Raw genomic sequence first — 18448 nt, forward strand, 5'->3', positions numbered from 1 at the left:
TTCTACTGTGAGAAACTGTGTTAGCATTAGCCGTGAGAAACTGTGTTAGCATTAGCCGTGAGAAACTGTGTTAGCATTAGCCGTGAGAAACTGCCTTAGCATTAGCCGTGAGAAACTGCCTTAGCATTAGCCGTGAGAAACTGCCTTAGCATTAGCCGTGAGAAACTGCCTTAGCATTAGCCGTGAGAAACTGCCTTAGCATTAGCCGTGAGAAACTGCCTTAGCATTAGCCGTGAGAAACTGCCTTAGCATTAGCCGTGAGAAACTGCCTTAGCATTAGCCGTGAGAAACTGCCTTAGCATTAGCCGTGAGAAACTGCCTTAGCATTAGCCACCTGCTGCTAACTACTATTACTATAAAAGACTTTCTAATCCTACAATGGAAAATGTTCATAGCACATTTTTCCTACATTAGTTTGTGCTTCCTCTAAGGATCACGCTCAAATATAAAAAAGTCATAATATTAAGTAAATGTAATTGAAACCAAAGAGCGGCTACTTTGATTAATCAACATGTTTTTTACTACATAATTCCTTATACAGTTAATGTAAATACAGTTTACTAAATGAATTAAAAGGTATGTCCAAACTTTAGACTGTGTACTCGTTAAGACAACAGGGAAAGTGCAGTACATTTACTTATTTACTTATTTCTTTAAAAAGCACGAGAGGCGGATGCAGATGAGAAACGACACATTTTAATCCAAATGGACTGTTCTCATTTAAGTGATCGTCATCATCACCAACAAAGACAAAAATAGCATCAGACGTTGTAACAGTCGCTTCAGTTTGAGGCGATAATTAGTATAAACTGTTTAAAACACATAAGATATTTAAAAAAGAAGTCATTTACAGTTGTAACATAACAGTAAAAATGTGTAAAATGTAAGACCACAAAAAACGACTTTAAGAAGCATTTAAATATTGTAAATTTCAAAATAAAAAAAAGACAAAAACCTTGGGACGCCAAGACGATTTTGTTTAATCGATTATTGTGATTAGGTTGTATTAGAATAAGTGCCGTCAATCACAAACTCACATATTAGACGTGGAAAATTATTTGAAGAACAATAATCATGAATAATTGTAAAATGAAGACGTCGCTTCTCACAAAAAATGTAAAACTACAACCTCGTGACCTCCCCAAGACGGAGAAACATTTACAGAGAAATTAGTTCATAAAATCGTTTTTAAAAAAATTAAAAAAATAAACTTTGTGGCACATTGAAGCGTCCTTTCCAAAATAAGACTCATTCCAAAATAAAAGACTCATTCCAAAACACAAACGACTTTCAAAACCCTCGTATCAACGTCTCCGTCTGAAAACACCTTCAACCTTTCGATCGTTTTCGTTGCCCTCGTCTTATTCGCCAACTTTGAAATGGATTTTATTGCAATAAATCTCAGCTGCGGCTCAAAGTATTTGTACTTAAAGACGCCACGTTTCTACTGCGCAGCCACGTTTTAAGACTCAGAAGTGCGACTCCCAAACGCGAGGATAAAGTGTAGTAAAGTTAAGTATTTCGGCTCTTTTGGGCGTCCTTTAAGACAATTACAGCGTCCCAAAACACAGAAGCGCCTTTATTATTAAGACGGTTCTTATATTAAATATGTAACGCTTAATTACACAAGAAAAACACTATATTTTTAGAGTTATTGATCACCAAAACACGTGTAAACCCAAACATTACGACTTATATAGCGTTGAATACACGTCGTTCTCATAGTTTGAATGTAAAGTGCGTCTGGTTTTGCACTTCCAACACTGAAAAGAAGTATTTATGTGACACAAACGTCACGTGAAGCAGGCGAGAGAAAGAAAAGAGTGCAAAATGTTTCAGTTTCCCCCATGAAACACAATTAGGGAAAAATATCTTTGATTTTTCTGACTAGTTTTGCAATTTATGTTTTAATATTAGGATTATGTTCAAAGTTTGAACGTTAAAAAAGGGAGAAAAGGCTGAAAATGGCCAATTAAAGAGCAGCTTTTACGCAGAATAAATCATTTTGCCCATCGATTATTCTTTTGATTTGTCATTTTGAACGTGAAATGCAGTAAAGATCAGATTTTTACTCAATTTGACCCAGATTAAGTTGAGATGAGCCCGCTCAAGGACGTCCTGATACAATAAATTTACAGAAAGACTAGTTTTTTTGATCAAAATCGCTAAAACTACACGTGTCCTGTGTCATTTTGATGTCATTCCTGCTTCGTACGAGTCACAAAACGTCTTCTCCACACGTGGCATGTTCAGGAGTCTGTTTATAATCCAGAAAACGACAATTATCTCAAAATCGATGCATTACGATTAACTTGTTGCAGCCCTGAGAACACAATATATTTAGTTTGAGGGGGAAAATAATACAAAAATTCAAGTGCGATTTTGATTTTGATGAATCTTCTGACAGCCTTAAATGACCCAACTGTTATTTTTTACTGTGATGATCTGAAAAACGGCTCAGTTACAGTTTTTCCCAGGACCTAATTCGAGCACATTTCTGACGCAATGTGAAAAAAATTACAAAACAAAATAAAATCGCTATTAAGATCATTCAAAAACACAAAATAAAATTGAGATATTACTTTATATTTCCACACAAATTCATTTTAAGACCATTTTGCTGTTCTTATTTCAAGCATCTGCCTGAATTCTCCCTCAAACTTCAAAAGTAAAAGTCAATTCTATTTAAGTTCAAGTCAAGATTCAAACGGCTTTTTACCCAACGCAGACTCTTTTTTGCAGTGTAACGACCACTCAAACGCCGAGTCGAACCTTTTACGACCCCAATTTCCAACGTGCGACGACTTTCTCCCAACTTCCTGTAACCAACGATTCACAGCGTCTTAAAAAACGTTAAATAAAATAAACCAAAAACTGTAACGTTTCACATTTCATGCATTTCAATCCCAGCGACGTGAAAAACACACACGCTAATGTCACATCGTACCAAAACCACACCAGATATGTCAAAATGTATATTAAAAAAGGTTCTGTACATGAATAAATGTATAAATACTAAAGAGACTCCAGACAATAGTGGTTTTCTATTTACAGCAGCTAAAGTTTAAACACATTGAAGAAACAGAGAAACCAAATAAAAGGAGGAATATTGTGACCGAAAGATTCTAGAGAGAAAATATTTACAAATGAAGTGTATTATAAATGAAAATCTGAAGTGGTGTATTATTTGAAGACATTTTGATGTAATAATGCTGCTGTCTTTGAAAAAAAAAAACAGGTCTTTTGAAAAAAAAAACAGGTCTTTTGAAAAAAAAAAAACAGGTCTTTTGAAAAAAAAAAACAGGTCTTTTGAAAAAAAAAAAAGGTCTTTTCGTGAGCGTTTTATTGTCAACTTTGTCACGATAAGTCGATTATTCTACGTTAAAACTACGTCTTTTTGCATCTTTTCACCAGAATGTCTTTATTGTGAAGTGGATAATGTGGATAATAAAGTGTTTTGCTCAAGGACCGAACAACACAAATGTTAAAAATGTGAAATGCTTAAAAAACAGATGCAGAAGATCAAATGAATCCTACACAGTTTTCCCCGTTTGGTTTCTCAGTTTCGCACAGTTTTAGTCACAGTTAAAACTCAGTTACAAGTAAAAACAAAAGAGAAGATAAAAAGATAAAAGTCCCACTGTGTCTGAGAAAGACGAGGTTCAGAGCGAGACGTCCCGAGGAGAGAAACACGAGTGCGACATCAGCGGAGACGCCTGAAAACAAACACATCACACTTTGTAATGAACAGGACAAACCAGGGCCACATTTCCTGACTCACAGCTTTTTGAAAACATCACTGAAATGGGAAAATAATGTGATTTGACAGGAGGAACTGGGATTAACCTCAGAATGTCTCAAAATATGGAAAATCCAGTTGGTTTTGTCAAAGTAAAAGCCTCAGAATGTGAGTGACGTCAGAGCCCGGTTTAGACACATTTAATGTTGTATTTCACGGCATTTAATTAATAATAAGCACTTTTTTTTTTGCATTTTTGATGAAGGAAACACTCTGACTTTCAGGTTTTACTGGACGGACTCACAGAAATGTTGAGCTCACAATTGTTTATCATTTTATTACACACTTTAAATTATAGCGTTTTAGTTGAAGCTCGAAAATTACTGACATTTTAACCCTGGAAATTCAAAATTGAGCAAAGAGTCCACACACGGTATTTTACTGTCTTTTTTAATGTATAGTAATGTACAAAGATTAAGGCAGAAGCATTATTTAACATCGCAGACTTCATTACATTTAGGGCGGGGCTAAAATCCTGAAATATTGATATATCGTGATACTAAATGTGGTGATACAGCATCAATGAGGTTTTTTTTTGTTGTATATTTAAATGTTTAAATCATTTTGTGACAGCGCTAGCGTTTGGTTATGCTTTGTATTCAGGCAAAACATTTGACACATTCACAGTTTTGATGATTCAAATGTATTTCATATTGAGGTCATGATTAAATAATGAAATACTGATAATAAATAAAGATAAATGATTGTCCCGTGATCCCAAAGACCCCGATCAAAGCGCCGCGTGGACATTTCTGACCGGATCCCACTCACCCTCGAGGTCTTAAGCACGTTCTCCTTAAAGTCCGGGTTCTTCACGACGAGGCCGGCTCTGCCCAGAAGCTGAGCGCTGGGCGTGTTCACCTGCCAAACACACGAGACGCTGCGATTCAGACGGGAAACACAAAGACGGAGCGGGCGTGTCAGCGGGCGTGTCAGCAGTCACTCACGGCCTGCAGCAGCAGCACGTTTTCTTTGCAGGTTTTCCTCCGCGCTCTGGTCGAGGCCTCAGGGGAAATGTGCCGGAGCGTTCTCTCGGCCGTCAGCTGCTCGCCCCGATTCTTACGCTAGAAACAGGCAGATATTTCAAAGCTTTTGGTTTGTTACTTTTTATGGAGACAGTAACTTCACTGTTTCCAAATTATTTGCATTGTTTCTTGTCTTAGTTTTCAATAAAAAATAAAACATTTCAAGATTTTTTTTATCTTTTTTTTGTTACTATTCTCTCTCTAGGAGTTTCAGTCGCCATATTTAATCTTTATTTGGTTGATAATATGTTTAAAAAGTCTCAGTGTTCACTAGAAATAACAGTTTGATGGTCAACTACTAAAATAGCTCTAATACACAGATATTAATTATACTTTGGGCCCAGTTTGAGCATTAATGTAGATTTAGTTTGGTCTCATTCTAGTCCTGCTTTAGTTCTCATCTAGTCTCAGTTTTAGTCCCATAGTTTATAAATTAAACATATAAAGCCCATGTATGAACTAAAAAACAATTAACTGTAGTCATAAATGTGTTTTTATTCTTTGCCAGTCACAACATCAAAATTGGGATCAAACCCGGAACTGAATTTGGACTAAACCCGGATCAAACCAGGGGCCATATAAAAGTACTTTACTTTACCTTGATGAGTCCCCCGAAGGAGCGCGATCGCGGATGTTTCTTTGGCCCTGAAGGATCCTGAGGACAGTCGGAGGTCGGGGTTCCAGTCTGTTTCCCCAGCTGCAAAACACACACACATGAAACCTGCGGAAATTCAGCCTGGAAGACCCAACTAACTCCACCCAATCTACGTCCACTGCTACGCCAGGGCCTCCTGCTGCCCAGAGTTACTCCTCCCCGTGGCACGTCGCACCTCAGCACACAGCCGGCCCCATTTTAACCCTCATGCAGATGGCTCGGCCGCTTCAGACCGTACTGCGAGCCACCACCTCCGCTCCTCCTCCACCTCTCCACCCTCACACCACATCTACCACCACCAGTCTCCAGGCCCCAGGGGGAGACATCTAATCATGATCAGATTATGGAGCGCCCGTAATCACAATGTCTCTTCTGCCGGGGTCTGAGCGCCAAATAACCCACGTAATAAAGCTTGGAAAATGGTCTTTCTGTGTTTGAGTCTCTCCAGGGTGAAATGCACACAAACAAACAAACAAACAAACAAACAGAGACAGAAATGCTCAGAGTCCAGAGCTCTCTTCAACATCACGACAGGGGGATTTGAAGAGTGGAGAGGGGCTCGTGAACAGTGTGAATGAAGCAAGTCAAGTCCAGCTCTGTTTTTGATGATGGAACAAGGTTAAAAAAATATTTTTTGGAGTCAGGGATTGACTTTACTAATTAGTCATACTAATCCTGAGGCAAAGGGTTTGTTTCAGCCGACAGCTCCAACTCTGCCACTTTTATCTTGAATAGAAAAAACTAAAACTAAAAAAAGTTCATATGTGTCGTGAAACAGGCCCAGTAATTAAAATCATATTAACCATTAAATGCTGCCATGATTAATGTATTTAAAATTTGATAATGGTGTAAAATAATTGTGTTTTGATCATAATCTGGACTCAACACTGTGTAGCACAAACTTTGTTCTAACAAAGCCTGTTACATTATTAAATCCAAATACACTTTATTCTCTTCAATCTCCATTTTTTAACCTTTTTTTTGGTTGACGAGGATTTAAAGTCTCAATGTACAATAGAAATAAGTGTTTGACTCATCGACTACTACAATAATCGTTAGCTGGAAGCTACAACCATAAACCAGCTCGATAAGTGCAATACAAGTCTGAGCTCTGCATGTCACCGTCTTTAGAATGTGGTGCATCGTGCTGAACCCAAACCTGGCGCACGAGCTTCTTCTTCTTGGCGGAGTCGGGCATGTTGTTGTTGACGTGTCTGAAGAGCTCTTTGAGGGCGTCCTCGGTGTACTGCGAAGAGGGCGAGGCGCAGTGCTCCGGGGCTAAAGCCGCTGCCATGGCCGTCCTCTTCTGCACTTTCCTCTGCCCCGGGGACGACTTCAGACACAGAAGCTCCAGGTCGTCCTGAACAACAGGTTAATAATACAATTACAATAATATGTAAGTGAATATAAAGAGTCAGATATAAATGATTTGGTTAAATTCAGGTTTACAATACACACTTTGTATTTATTTATTTTCTCTGGTTCCGCTCACTCAGCACTTTCTTTCTTTTTTACCCCCCTCTCTCTTTTCCTTTTTATTTATTTAGTTTCTCTTCTTTCTCTTTTTTGACAATGTTACTGACGGTATCTGTATTTACACACTAGTTTCGATTGGTCTGTGTTTATTCTTTCAATACAAAAAAAAAAAAAGTTAAATGGTTTATCAATAGTTATAAGGTCATGATTATTCAGGTCACAATATCATAAGAACAATCAATGTATAATTGTGACCAAAGCAAAATTATAGCGCCATCTATAGTTTAAAAACAAACAAACAAACAAACATCTAAATATAAGTACTTCAGTTTAAAATCAGTTTTTTGTCACATTTACTTCATTTTGTCATTGTTTCCTAAAACTGGTCGACTGAAAAGGTGCATTTACCGCCACCTACTGTAATAGTACGTCTTTAAAGTATGTGTTTTACCCTAAACCGCTACGAAAGAGGAGAGAAAGAGAGAAACAGAATGTGTTAAACGAATATTCAAAAATTGTTAAAATCATGTTTTTCCCCCTCAAATTGTAACACCTCGTGACATCTCTAGTCACCATTTTAAACCTTTAGTTTTCCAAATATTTAGTGACCCAAAAAATCGTGACATCTCGAGTTTTGACAAGAAAGAAAATGCAAAAAAAGTGGAAAAAACGTACATAAACAAAGTGAAAAATGAAATAAATAATGTTAAAGATTGAAAGCCATTTTGTCTTGTAAATACAGCACTTATCCTCCACTGATTCTCTATTTTATGCCGTAAACAAACAGCAAAAATGAGATCTTGTTTCTACTGTAGTTATGCAATTTGTACTTTTCTGTAAATGTTCTCACGGATCCACAATAGGAAACAACCAGACGACTATTACATAACAATGAAATGAGAGTTCACCTTGCTCTGTAGAACACTGGTCCCGGTGAAGTGCTGCTTGGCGTAATCTCGGAGGTAACCAGGCGCCTGCAGCACCAGAGCGTCACAAACAGCATTTTAGAGATTAGAATCTACTTCAAAACACACATTTCAAAGACAAAAAGACTGACCCTGAAGAGCTTCTGCGAGTGTTTGATGAGGAAGGCCATGCAGCTGTTCAGTTTCTTCAGATTGTCCTTCAGATCGTTGGCGTTCATCTACAACAAGATCACGCAAAAAATATGGATTATATGTGGAAAAAACAAACAAACTGTTGAGTAAAAACTAAAAGGGACTGTAGAGTACAAAGGTGCAGGATTAAATTAGCTAAATTTGGGCGTATACGAGTCACAAAATGATGAAAATGAATGAAAACGTACTCAAACAAAATGTGTCCTTAGATGAGCTTTTAACATTGTTGTTTTTACTGTGAATTGTCCGTTTTCTTTTAACGCCGCAGATTTGTTGTCATTTTATGTGTTTTTTTTGTTTCAAGACACAACCTACCCTCAGTCTACAATAGCCTCACAAACCTTTCAAATTGTTTCTACTCCTAGTCTACTTTTACATGCAAATACATTTGAAAGGACTTAAGCAATGGTCTGTGTATGTAATGTGTTTATGTTAAAGGGGCTGTAATAAAGTCAAATCAGTTTCACTCCAGCACAGCGATATTGTAGTTTGGGTCAAAATGAGATGGCTGTGCTTTGTCTGCATGTAATTATAGAGTATTTTAGTCTCTACGAAGCAGGAATTGTGCCGTTAGCATGCTAATGTTTGTTAGCTTTACGGTGATGGTGAACTCCGCTGTGGCGTCTTAGAGTTGTGAAAAACCCTTATAAACTTGAAGAATTAGGGTTTTCTAACTTTCTGCTGCTAAAATCAACACAAGGCAACGGCTTTTACAATTTTAGGATTTATAAAAAATATTTGAATTGAAACAAACTGCGACGAGTTGGCCACTGTCCAGGTTGTACCCCGCCTAAGGCCCGAAGTCACTGGGATAGGCTCCAGTCACCCGCGACCCCGAAAGGGAAGAAGCGGTAGAAAATGGATGGATGAAACAAACTGTCTGTTTTTTTGTGCTAAATTTTGTTAAAAAATAATGTTTTTAAGGCTGTAAAAATCAGGTACAGAGCCTTTCATTTTAAATCAAATACTAATTGTTTTCTTCCTTCAACGCCCAGGCCAACCGTGTAAAAGAATGTGTTCTTAATGCTTTAATAAATAAATTAAAATAAATAGAACAAAACTCCGCTTCTGCTTTAGCCACAGCTGCCCTGATACAGACTGCATTACTACTGCAGAATACAGACACTAGTCATTTTAACTCCTCATTCTCAGACTTTGTGGAGACGTTTGATAACCGCCAGATCAGGCTTAACACAGATCGATTTCTCTTTTTTGATGCTCCATCTCTGACAGTGCGACGTTGTTGAGCCTCACGTGTTTGGGCCAGAGCACGTGCGGGGCGAACATGAGCGCCAGGTTGAAGGTGGACATCTTGTTCTTGTCCTGGAGCTTGGCCGTGTGGTAGAGCAGGTCCAGCAGCAGCTTCAGGAGCGAGCGGTTTGTGGGCGGCAGGAGCAGGAACAGCAGCTGCAGGGACTCGATCTGACGCTCCTTGTTCGGCGCCGACGTCTTGTTCCCGTGTTCGTCGAAAAGGGTCATGTCTACGAGAGGAGGAAGTGTTGTGACATACTGTGTACGGAGGAAATGCAGTGAAATATACTGTGTGCGGAGGAAGTGCAGTGACATATACTGTGTGCGGAGGAAGTGCAGTGACATATACTGTGTGCGGAGGAAGTGCAGTGACATATACTGTGTGCGGAGGAAGTGCTGTGACATATACTGTGTACGGAGGAAGTGCAGTGACATATACTGTGTGCGGAGGAAGTGCAGTGACATATACTGTGTGCGGAGGAAGTGCAGTGACATATACTGTGTGCGGAGGAAGTGCAGTGACATATACTGTGTGCGGAGGAAGTGCAGTGACATATACTGTGTGCGGAGGAAGTGCAGTGACATATACTGTGTGCGGAGGAAGTGCAGTGACATATACTGTGTGCGGAGGAAGTGCAGTGACATATACTGTGTGCGGAGGAAGTGCAGTGACATATACTGTGTACGGAGGAAGTGCTGTGACATATACTGTGTGCGGAGGAAGTGCTGTGACATATACTGTGTGCGGAGGAAGTGCTGTGACATATACTGTGTGCGGAGGAAGTGCAGTGACATATACTGTGTACGGAGGAAGTGCTGTGACATATACTGTGTACGGAGGAAGTGCAGTGACATATACTGTGTACGGAGGAAGTGCAGTGACATATACTGTGTACGGAGGAAGTGCTGTGACATATACTGTGTACGGAGGAAGTGCAGTGACATATACTGTGTGCGGAGGAAATGCAGTGACATATACTGTGTGCGGAGGAAGTGCAGTGACATATACTGTGTGCGGAGGAAGTGCAGTGACATATACTGTGTGCGGAGGAAGTGCTGTGACATATACTGTGTGCGGAGGAAGTGCTGTGACATATACTGTGTGCTGAGGAAGTGCTGTGACATATACTGTGTACGGAGGAAGTGCTGTGACATATACTGTGTGCGGAAGAAGTGCAGTGACATATACTGTGTACGGAGGAAGTGCAGTGACATATACTGTGTACGGAGGAAGTGCAGTGACATATACTGTGTACGGAGGAAGTGCAGTGACATATACTGTGTGCGGAGGAAGTGCTGTGACATATACTGTGTGCGGAAGAAGTGCAGTGACATATACTGTGTACGGAGGAAGTGCAGTGACATATACTGTGTACGGAGGAAGTGCAGTGAAATATACTGAGTGCGGAGGAAGTGCAGTGACATATACTGTGTACGGAGGAAGTGCAGTGACATATACTGTGTACGGAGGAAGTGCAGTGACATATACTGTGTACGGAGGAAGTGCAGTGACATATACTGTGTACGGAGGAAGTGCAGTGACATATACTGTGTGCGGAGGAAATGCAGTGACATATACTGTGTGCGGAGGAAGTGCAGTGAAATATACTCTGTGCGGAGGAAGTGCAGTGACATATACTGTGTGCGGAGGAAATGCTGTGACATATACTGTGTACGGAGGAAGTGCAGTGACATATACTGTGTACGGAGGAAGTGCAGTGACATATACTGTGTACGGAGGAAGTGCAGTGACATATACTGTGTACGGAGGAAGTGCTGTGACATATACTGTGTACGGAGGAAGTGCTGTGACATATACTGTGTGCAGAGGAAGTGCTGTGACATATACTGTGTACGGAGGAAGTGCTGTGACATATACTGTGTGCAGAGGAAGTGCTGTGACATATACTGTGTGCAGAGGAAGTGCAGTGACATATACTGTGTGCAGAGGAAGTGCTGTGACATATACTGTGTACGGAGGAAGTGCTGTGACATATACTGTGTGCGGAGGAAGTGCAGTGACATATACTGTGTGCGGAGGAAGTGCAGTGACATATACTGTGTGCTGAGGAAGTGCTGTGACATATACTGTGTGCGGAGGAAGTGCTGTGACATATACTGTGTGCGGAGGAAGTGCTGTGACATATACTGTGTGCGGAGGAAGTGCAGTGACATATACTGTGTACGGAGGAAGTGCAGTGAAATATACTGAGTGCGGAGGAAGTGCAGTGACATATACTGTGTGCGGAGGAAGTGCTGTGACATACTGTGTACGGAGGAAGTGCAGTGACATATACTGTGTACGGAGGAAGTGCAGTGACATATACTGTGTACGGAGGAAGTGCTGTGACATATACTGTGTGCGGAGGAAGTGCTGTGACATATACTGTGTACGGAGGAAGTGCTGTGACATATACTGTGTGCGGAGGAAGTGCAGTGACATATACTGTGTGCGGAGGAAGTGCAGTGACATATACTGTGTACGGAGGAAGTGCTGTGACATATACTGTGTGCGGAGGAAGTGCTGTGACATATACTGTGTGCGGAGGAAGTGCAGTGACATATACTGTGTGCGGAGGAAGTGCTGTGACATATACTGTGTACGGAGGAAGTGCAGTGACATATACTGTGTGCGGAGGAAGTGCAGTGACATATACTGTGTACGGAGGAAGTGCAGTGACATATACTGTGTGCGGTCAGTGAAGCAGGCCTGTACCTGTACCTGCGATCTTGAGGTGTGCGTCTGTACCTGCGATCTTGAGGTGTGTGTCTGTACCTGCGATCTTGAGGTGTGTGTCTGTACCTGCGATCTTGAGGTGTGCGTCTGTACTGCGATCTTGAGGTGTGCGTCTGTACCTGCGATCTTGAGGTGTGTGTCTGTACCGTGTCTGTACTGCGTCTGTACCTGCGACCTTGAGGTGTGTGTCTGTACCGTGTCTGTAACGGCGTCTGTACCTGCGACCTTGAGGTGTGCGTCTGTACCTGCGACCTTGAGGTGTGCGTCTGTACCTGCGACCTTGAGGTGTGCGTCTGTACCTGCGATCTTGAGGTGTGTGTCTGTACCGTGTCTGTACTGCGTCTGTACCTGCGACCTTGAGGTGTGCGTCTGTACCTGCGACCTTGAGGTGTGCGTCTGTACCTGCGATCTTGAGGTGTGTGCCTGTACCATGTCTGTACTGCGTCTGTACCTGCGACCTTGAGGTGTGTGTCTGTACCGTGTCTGTACCGCGTCTGTACCTGCGATCTTGAGGTGTGCGTGGAAGTGTCTGTGCGTGAGCAGCGGCTCGGGCAGCTCTCCCAGGAGACTCTTCAGAAGTGAGGCCACGTCGTTGGGGTGAAATTGCCCGGAGCTCCAGTCGACCTCGGCCCCGGAGCCCAGCAGCTCCCGGAGGGTCTGCTGACGCACGCTGTTCCCCGGGACCCGGAAGAGGCCCTCCACCTGCAGGTCTGAGGCAAACACACAGATACACGCAAACACACAGATACACGCAAACACACAGATACACGCAAACACACATAAACACACACAGATACACGCAAACACACAGATACAGAGAGATACACGCAAACACACAGAGAGATACACGCAAACACACAGAGATACACGCAAACACACAGATACACGCAAACACACAGATACAGAGAAATACACGCAAACACACAGAGAGAGATACACGCAAACACACAGATACATGCAAACACACAGATACAGAGAAATACACGCAAACACACAGAGAGAGATACACGCAAACACACACAGATACACGCAAACACACACAGATACAGAGAGATACACGCAAACACACAGAGAGAGATACACGCAAACACACAGAGATACACGCAAACACACAGAGATACACGCAAACACACAGATACAGAGAGATACACGCAAACACACAGAGAGATACACGCAAACACACAGAGAGATACACGCAAACACACAGAGATACACGCAAACACACAGAGATACACGCAAACACACAGAGATACACGCAAACACACAGATACACGCAAACACACAGATACACGCAAACACACAGAGATACACGCAAACACACAGAGATACACGCAAACACACAGAGATACACGCAAACACACAGAGATACACGCAAACACACAGATACACGCAAACACACAGAGATACACGCAAACACACAGAGATACACGCAAACACACAGAGATACACGCAAACACACAGATACAGAGAGATACACGCAAACACACAGAGAGATACACGCAAACACACAGAGAGATACACGCAAACACACAGAGATACACGCAAACACACAGAGATACACGCAAACACACAGAGATACACGCAAACACACAGAGATACACGCAAACACACAGATACACGCAAACACACAGATACACGCAAACACACAGATACAGAGAGATACACGCAAACACACAGAGAGATACACGCAAACACACAGAGATACACGCAAACACACAGAGAGATACACGCAAACACACAGAGAGATACACGCAAACACACAGAGAGATACACGCAAACACACAGATACACGCAAACACACAGATACACGCAAACACACAGATACAGAGAGATACACGCAAACGCACAGATACACACAAACGCACAGATACACGCAAACACACAGATACACGCAAACACACAGATATACGCAAACACACAGATATACGCAAACACACAGATATACGCAAACACACAGATATACGCAAACACACAGATACACGCAAACACACAGATACACACAAACGGTAAGCGAGGCAGGATAGTTAAACGTATCAAAAATCAGATACTAATCAATCCTAAAAGTAGTGTTGAAATGAGTTTGTGATTTCAATATAAATATAAATCACAAACAGGCCAAAATGTGTCATCTCCTGGACAGTTTTAGAATGTTCTAGAGCTAAAAATGAATGATTTGTGTTGAAAATTACAGTTTATAGTTATAAAAAAGCATCATTGTGGTCTCAACATCAGTATTTAACATATTCTTTAGTATCAAACTTAGAGCTGCAACAACAGATCACCTCTACTCCTAGTAATAATACTACTCCTAAAGTAATAGTTACTTGACAGCCCTAATCGAAATGGAAAGTTTACTATTGTGACAACTCTAATGTGAGTATCTGTATATAATAGTTACACATTATACTGAATACTTAATGACATTTCTGAACAGACAAATGTGTTTCATAATCAAAAGCTTCATCATTCATGTTTGTTTTAAAGCCAAAGTGAGTCTTACTCCTGCTCAGGAACTCGATGAGCTGGTAGATCTGAGCGATGCAGCTTTCATTCAGCTGAGTCCCGAAGAGAACGCCTTTATCTGCAGAAGATTTCAATAAACGGTAGATTAATGCACTTTCGATGATTTAAGTGTAAAAAAGGTATAAAAGTCAGAATTCTACAAACCACTTTCTGTTGTGTAATTAAGAAGGGGACCAGCTCAAATAAATATGTGTCGCTGCCATTCTAGGGCTGAGCAATATTGACAAAAACTAATATCTTGATACATTTTTGTACATCTCAATAACAATATTCAGGCAACATTTTGGCAAAGCGACAGGAATGAGCAAAAATGTGTTGTTAAGGTTAAAGTGTCACACAAACCATGAATAAACCATCAAATGAACCAAAAAAGTGCAGAAATATCACTTTATCCTCTTGTTTGGGAGATTACACCAGACGTTTCTGTCTCTTTTTGAGCTCATAATTAATCGTTCTAAATAATACATGATACACTCTGGGTCTCAGAAAAGAAACGAGCTCTTGTCCCATTTCAAACAACTCCTTATAATGAAATAAATGTTAGAATACGTTTAGCCGTCGACACTTTCTGCAGTCTTAAACACACACGACGAACGGGCCTGAACTCGCTCTGACCTTTGCGCTTGAGGAAGTTGAAGGACCTGAAGAAGCCCGCGTTGGTCCCCGTCGGGGTCTTGGGGCCGTCGTCTCCGAGCAGCAGCGAGAACTCGGTGCCGGGCAGGTCGATGAGGCGCGTCACGTTGCTCAGGACCACCTCCAGGAACACGTCCGGGCTCTCGTGACGAAGCTTCTCCACAAAGAAGTCCGGGTTGAAGACGAGGGGAGCGCGCGGGGCGGAGTCTGCGGGAGGCATGGTCGCTATGGTCACCGCTCCTCTGAGGGACACACAGACGGTAAGGGATCGTCTCAAAAGAGGTTGAAGCTGAAAAGTCGACATCTTTTTAAGTCTCTCTCTGGACCCTCCTAACGCACGATCAATACTCAAAGAGGCTTCAAATAAATCATAGAAACGAGTGTTTAAAAACTCTTTAGACATGGACAATGACTGAACAAAAATAATGTATCCATCTGACAAAGAAACAATATATATCAGGGCTGTGGTCGGCTCAAGAAATGATTGGCTGACACATTAATCAACTAAAATGGGTGTGGCGCTGGTTCACCTCATTCCACCACGCCCACGTTTACCTCTGACTGTTTTAACTCTTCAAAACATGTTAATTATAAGTCGTCGAATAATGAATACAATGGCCGCCAACCGATTAATCGACTAAATGCCTACTACGACAGTTATATACATTTAGCAATGACAAAAAGATTCATAGTCAGTTTGTTTTAGGGCTACGCAATTAACAAAGTTTGAATGGAGTTGGAGATTCATTTAACATTCAATGATCAACTTTGCTCTTTAATCATGAGGTCTACGTTCAGATTCAGTAACAGCATGTGCTTTGTAGAGCTCAGACTTTAGAGGAGGAAATGTGATTATTTATATTATATATTAGATGATATCTAATACAATTCTGTACTGTTTATGTTCAGGAAACTAATACTGAGTGACATTTTTTATTGTTCTAATTAAACTAAATAGAACATTATGACCAGTCAAATCACAGGCAGAGTTTGCCCTGTATAATTATTAATATAGAGGAGAATACTTTGTACTCAAAGGTACTGGTACACAGAGAGAACCAGTGATGCACACAGGGACAGTAATACATACTTTGATTGCAGTACCAGATGTGCTTTTAGAATGTTAATGTAAGTCATATTATCTGCTCTTTTATATAAACTTGGTCAGAATTATACTTACATTTTAAAGCATGAATTGCATTACCTGTTCTATAGCAAACACACAGTGGGTCCTGCTACATCTGCAGTTTATACTACATTATATTATGTGAAAGGGAAAATGAGTGAGTGACTGTTAAAGAATGTTGTTACACTGTCAAATGAGGCGCTTGTGCACACTTCCCCTCTTCCTTTTTAAAAACCGCAGATGGACTTGAGCTTTCAGAGCAATAATCTGGTATTAATGTCTCTGCCCTCGAGCTTTAAGCGACTGTCCTGTGAAATAAAGACAAATGATCAGGTTTAAAGACAAAGAACGTCTTCATTTGGGCTTCTGGAGAACTGACACACCAGTGGACCACCACATGTGCACAAATATATACTATCTCTCTCTCTCTTTGTTACCCATCATGCACTACTCTTTAGATTAGACAAGTGCTATGTTTGTGTCGCCCGTCAACATGACACAAGCTCCAGGGCCATGAGGATCCTACACGTCCAAATACTGATTACAGAGCTCTGGGTCAAAGCTGCAGCACGTTTTACTTTCTCTTCTCTCATTCTGACCAACAACTAAAGCTATTGTTATTGAAAAAGGAACCAAACTGGCATAAAGCGTCCCACCAGAACATCAGACCGTCCCACCAGAACATCAGACCGTCCCACCAGAACATCAGACCGTCCCACCAGAACATCAGACCGTCCCACCAGAACATCAGACCGTCCCACCAAAACATCAGACCGTCCCACCAGAACATCAGACCGTCCCACCAGAACATCAGACCGTCCCACCAGAACATCAGACCGTCCCACCAAAACATCAGACCGTCCCACCAAGACATCAGACCGTCCCACCAAAACATCAGACCGTCCCACCAGAACATCAGACCGTCCCACCAGAACATCAGACCGTCCCACCAAAACATCAGACCGTCCCACCAAAACATCAGACCGTCCCACCAAAACATCAGACCGTCCCACCAAAACATCAGACCGTCCCACCAAAACATCAGACCGTCCCACCAAAACATCAGACCGTCCCACCAAAACATCAGACCGTCCCACCAGAACATCAGACCGTCCTTTAGGCTCCAGAGCGATGGGATTGGTCCACACTGGAATATCTTAAGACAAGTCTTTGGAGGACAAATAAGAAGATGATGTTTTTGACCTGAAGCAAAGTAAACTAAACTAAAAGTTACTGAGAAAATAAAAACAACTAGTACACAATAGAACTGATGTACTTTGCATAAAAGTAGCAGGTATAACAATAAATACATAAATGCTGTTTGTAGTAGTAAGATCTTCAGTGGAGGAAAAACAAAGAGAACTTTATGGATGCAGATTTAGTAAAAGTTGTAGTTTAACAGTATAATTAATTAATGTCGAGTTTTCCAAAGCATTCTGGCACTTTCAGGGGTTTGTTTAACTAATGTGCATGAATTATATGATCATATTTAATGTTTTACTCTGCATTTTGAGCGTTTTGCACACGTTTTCCAACTACAAATGGCAAATAAACTGAATTAAAACGAAACTACACAACACAAGTCAGATCTAAATGCAACAGTCATAATGTATGAGCCTGTACACGTTTTATTGGCCTTTAAATGTTCATAATATGTAACGCCATGTATTATTCTCCACGACTGAAGACTCTACGCGCTCGAGCACAACTTTGGTCATTTTCAACACTTTCCCGACCAGATCCAGCTTCACATTTTCGCACGGTAAAAGCCGTCACGTGACCGTAAAACCCCGCTGTATTTGCGCGCGATATTGTTTTAAATCTTACCTTTTATTTCGCGTGTTTTCGTTGACATCTTTGCCCGCGGCCATGTTCCGTTTGAATGCTGCGCTGTTGTGCCGCAGGCCCCGCCCACTCCTCACTCCCATAGGCTGTTTGTCAAAGGGAGGCGGGTTTTCTTGCAAATACCGCGCTGTGATTGGTCAGTTTGAATCCAGTAGCTTTATGTAAATTAACATAAAGGGACATGGTGTTATTTGTGTTGTTTGAGGTTCTTTTTCTACGTCCATGTGGTAAATACGTGAATATTACGAGTGATTGACGTG

The 18448-nt window shown here is 41.3% G+C and overlaps 1 protein-coding gene across 1 annotated transcript; it reads right to left on the reverse strand.

Moving 5' to 3' along the window:
• Nucleotides 1–3662: 3662 nt before the first annotated feature.
• On the reverse strand, nt 3663–18221 carry arhgap19 (Rho GTPase activating protein 19). The gene is made up of 12 exons (XM_072462921.1): nt 18171–18221; nt 15200–15459; nt 14562–14642; nt 12562–12771; nt 9328–9554; nt 8013–8099; nt 7864–7929; nt 6639–6839; nt 5423–5521; nt 4747–4863; nt 4571–4660; nt 3663–3716 (listed from the first exon to the last, which is right to left on the reverse strand). Exons 1-12 carry the CDS (start codon nt 18212–18214, stop codon nt 3663–3665), a joined length of 1536 nt encoding a protein of 511 aa, XP_072319022.1. The 5' UTR covers nt 18215–18221.
• Between the last annotated feature and the right edge of the window lie 227 nt (nt 18222–18448).

The sequence above is a fragment of the Eucyclogobius newberryi genome, unplaced genomic scaffold (assembly GCF_026437365.1).
Source record: "Eucyclogobius newberryi isolate DKJ021-1_F unplaced genomic scaffold, fEucNew1.0.hap1 SCAF_4, whole genome shotgun sequence".
In the NCBI taxonomy this organism is placed as follows: Eukaryota; Metazoa; Chordata; class Actinopteri; order Gobiiformes; family Gobiidae; genus Eucyclogobius; species Eucyclogobius newberryi.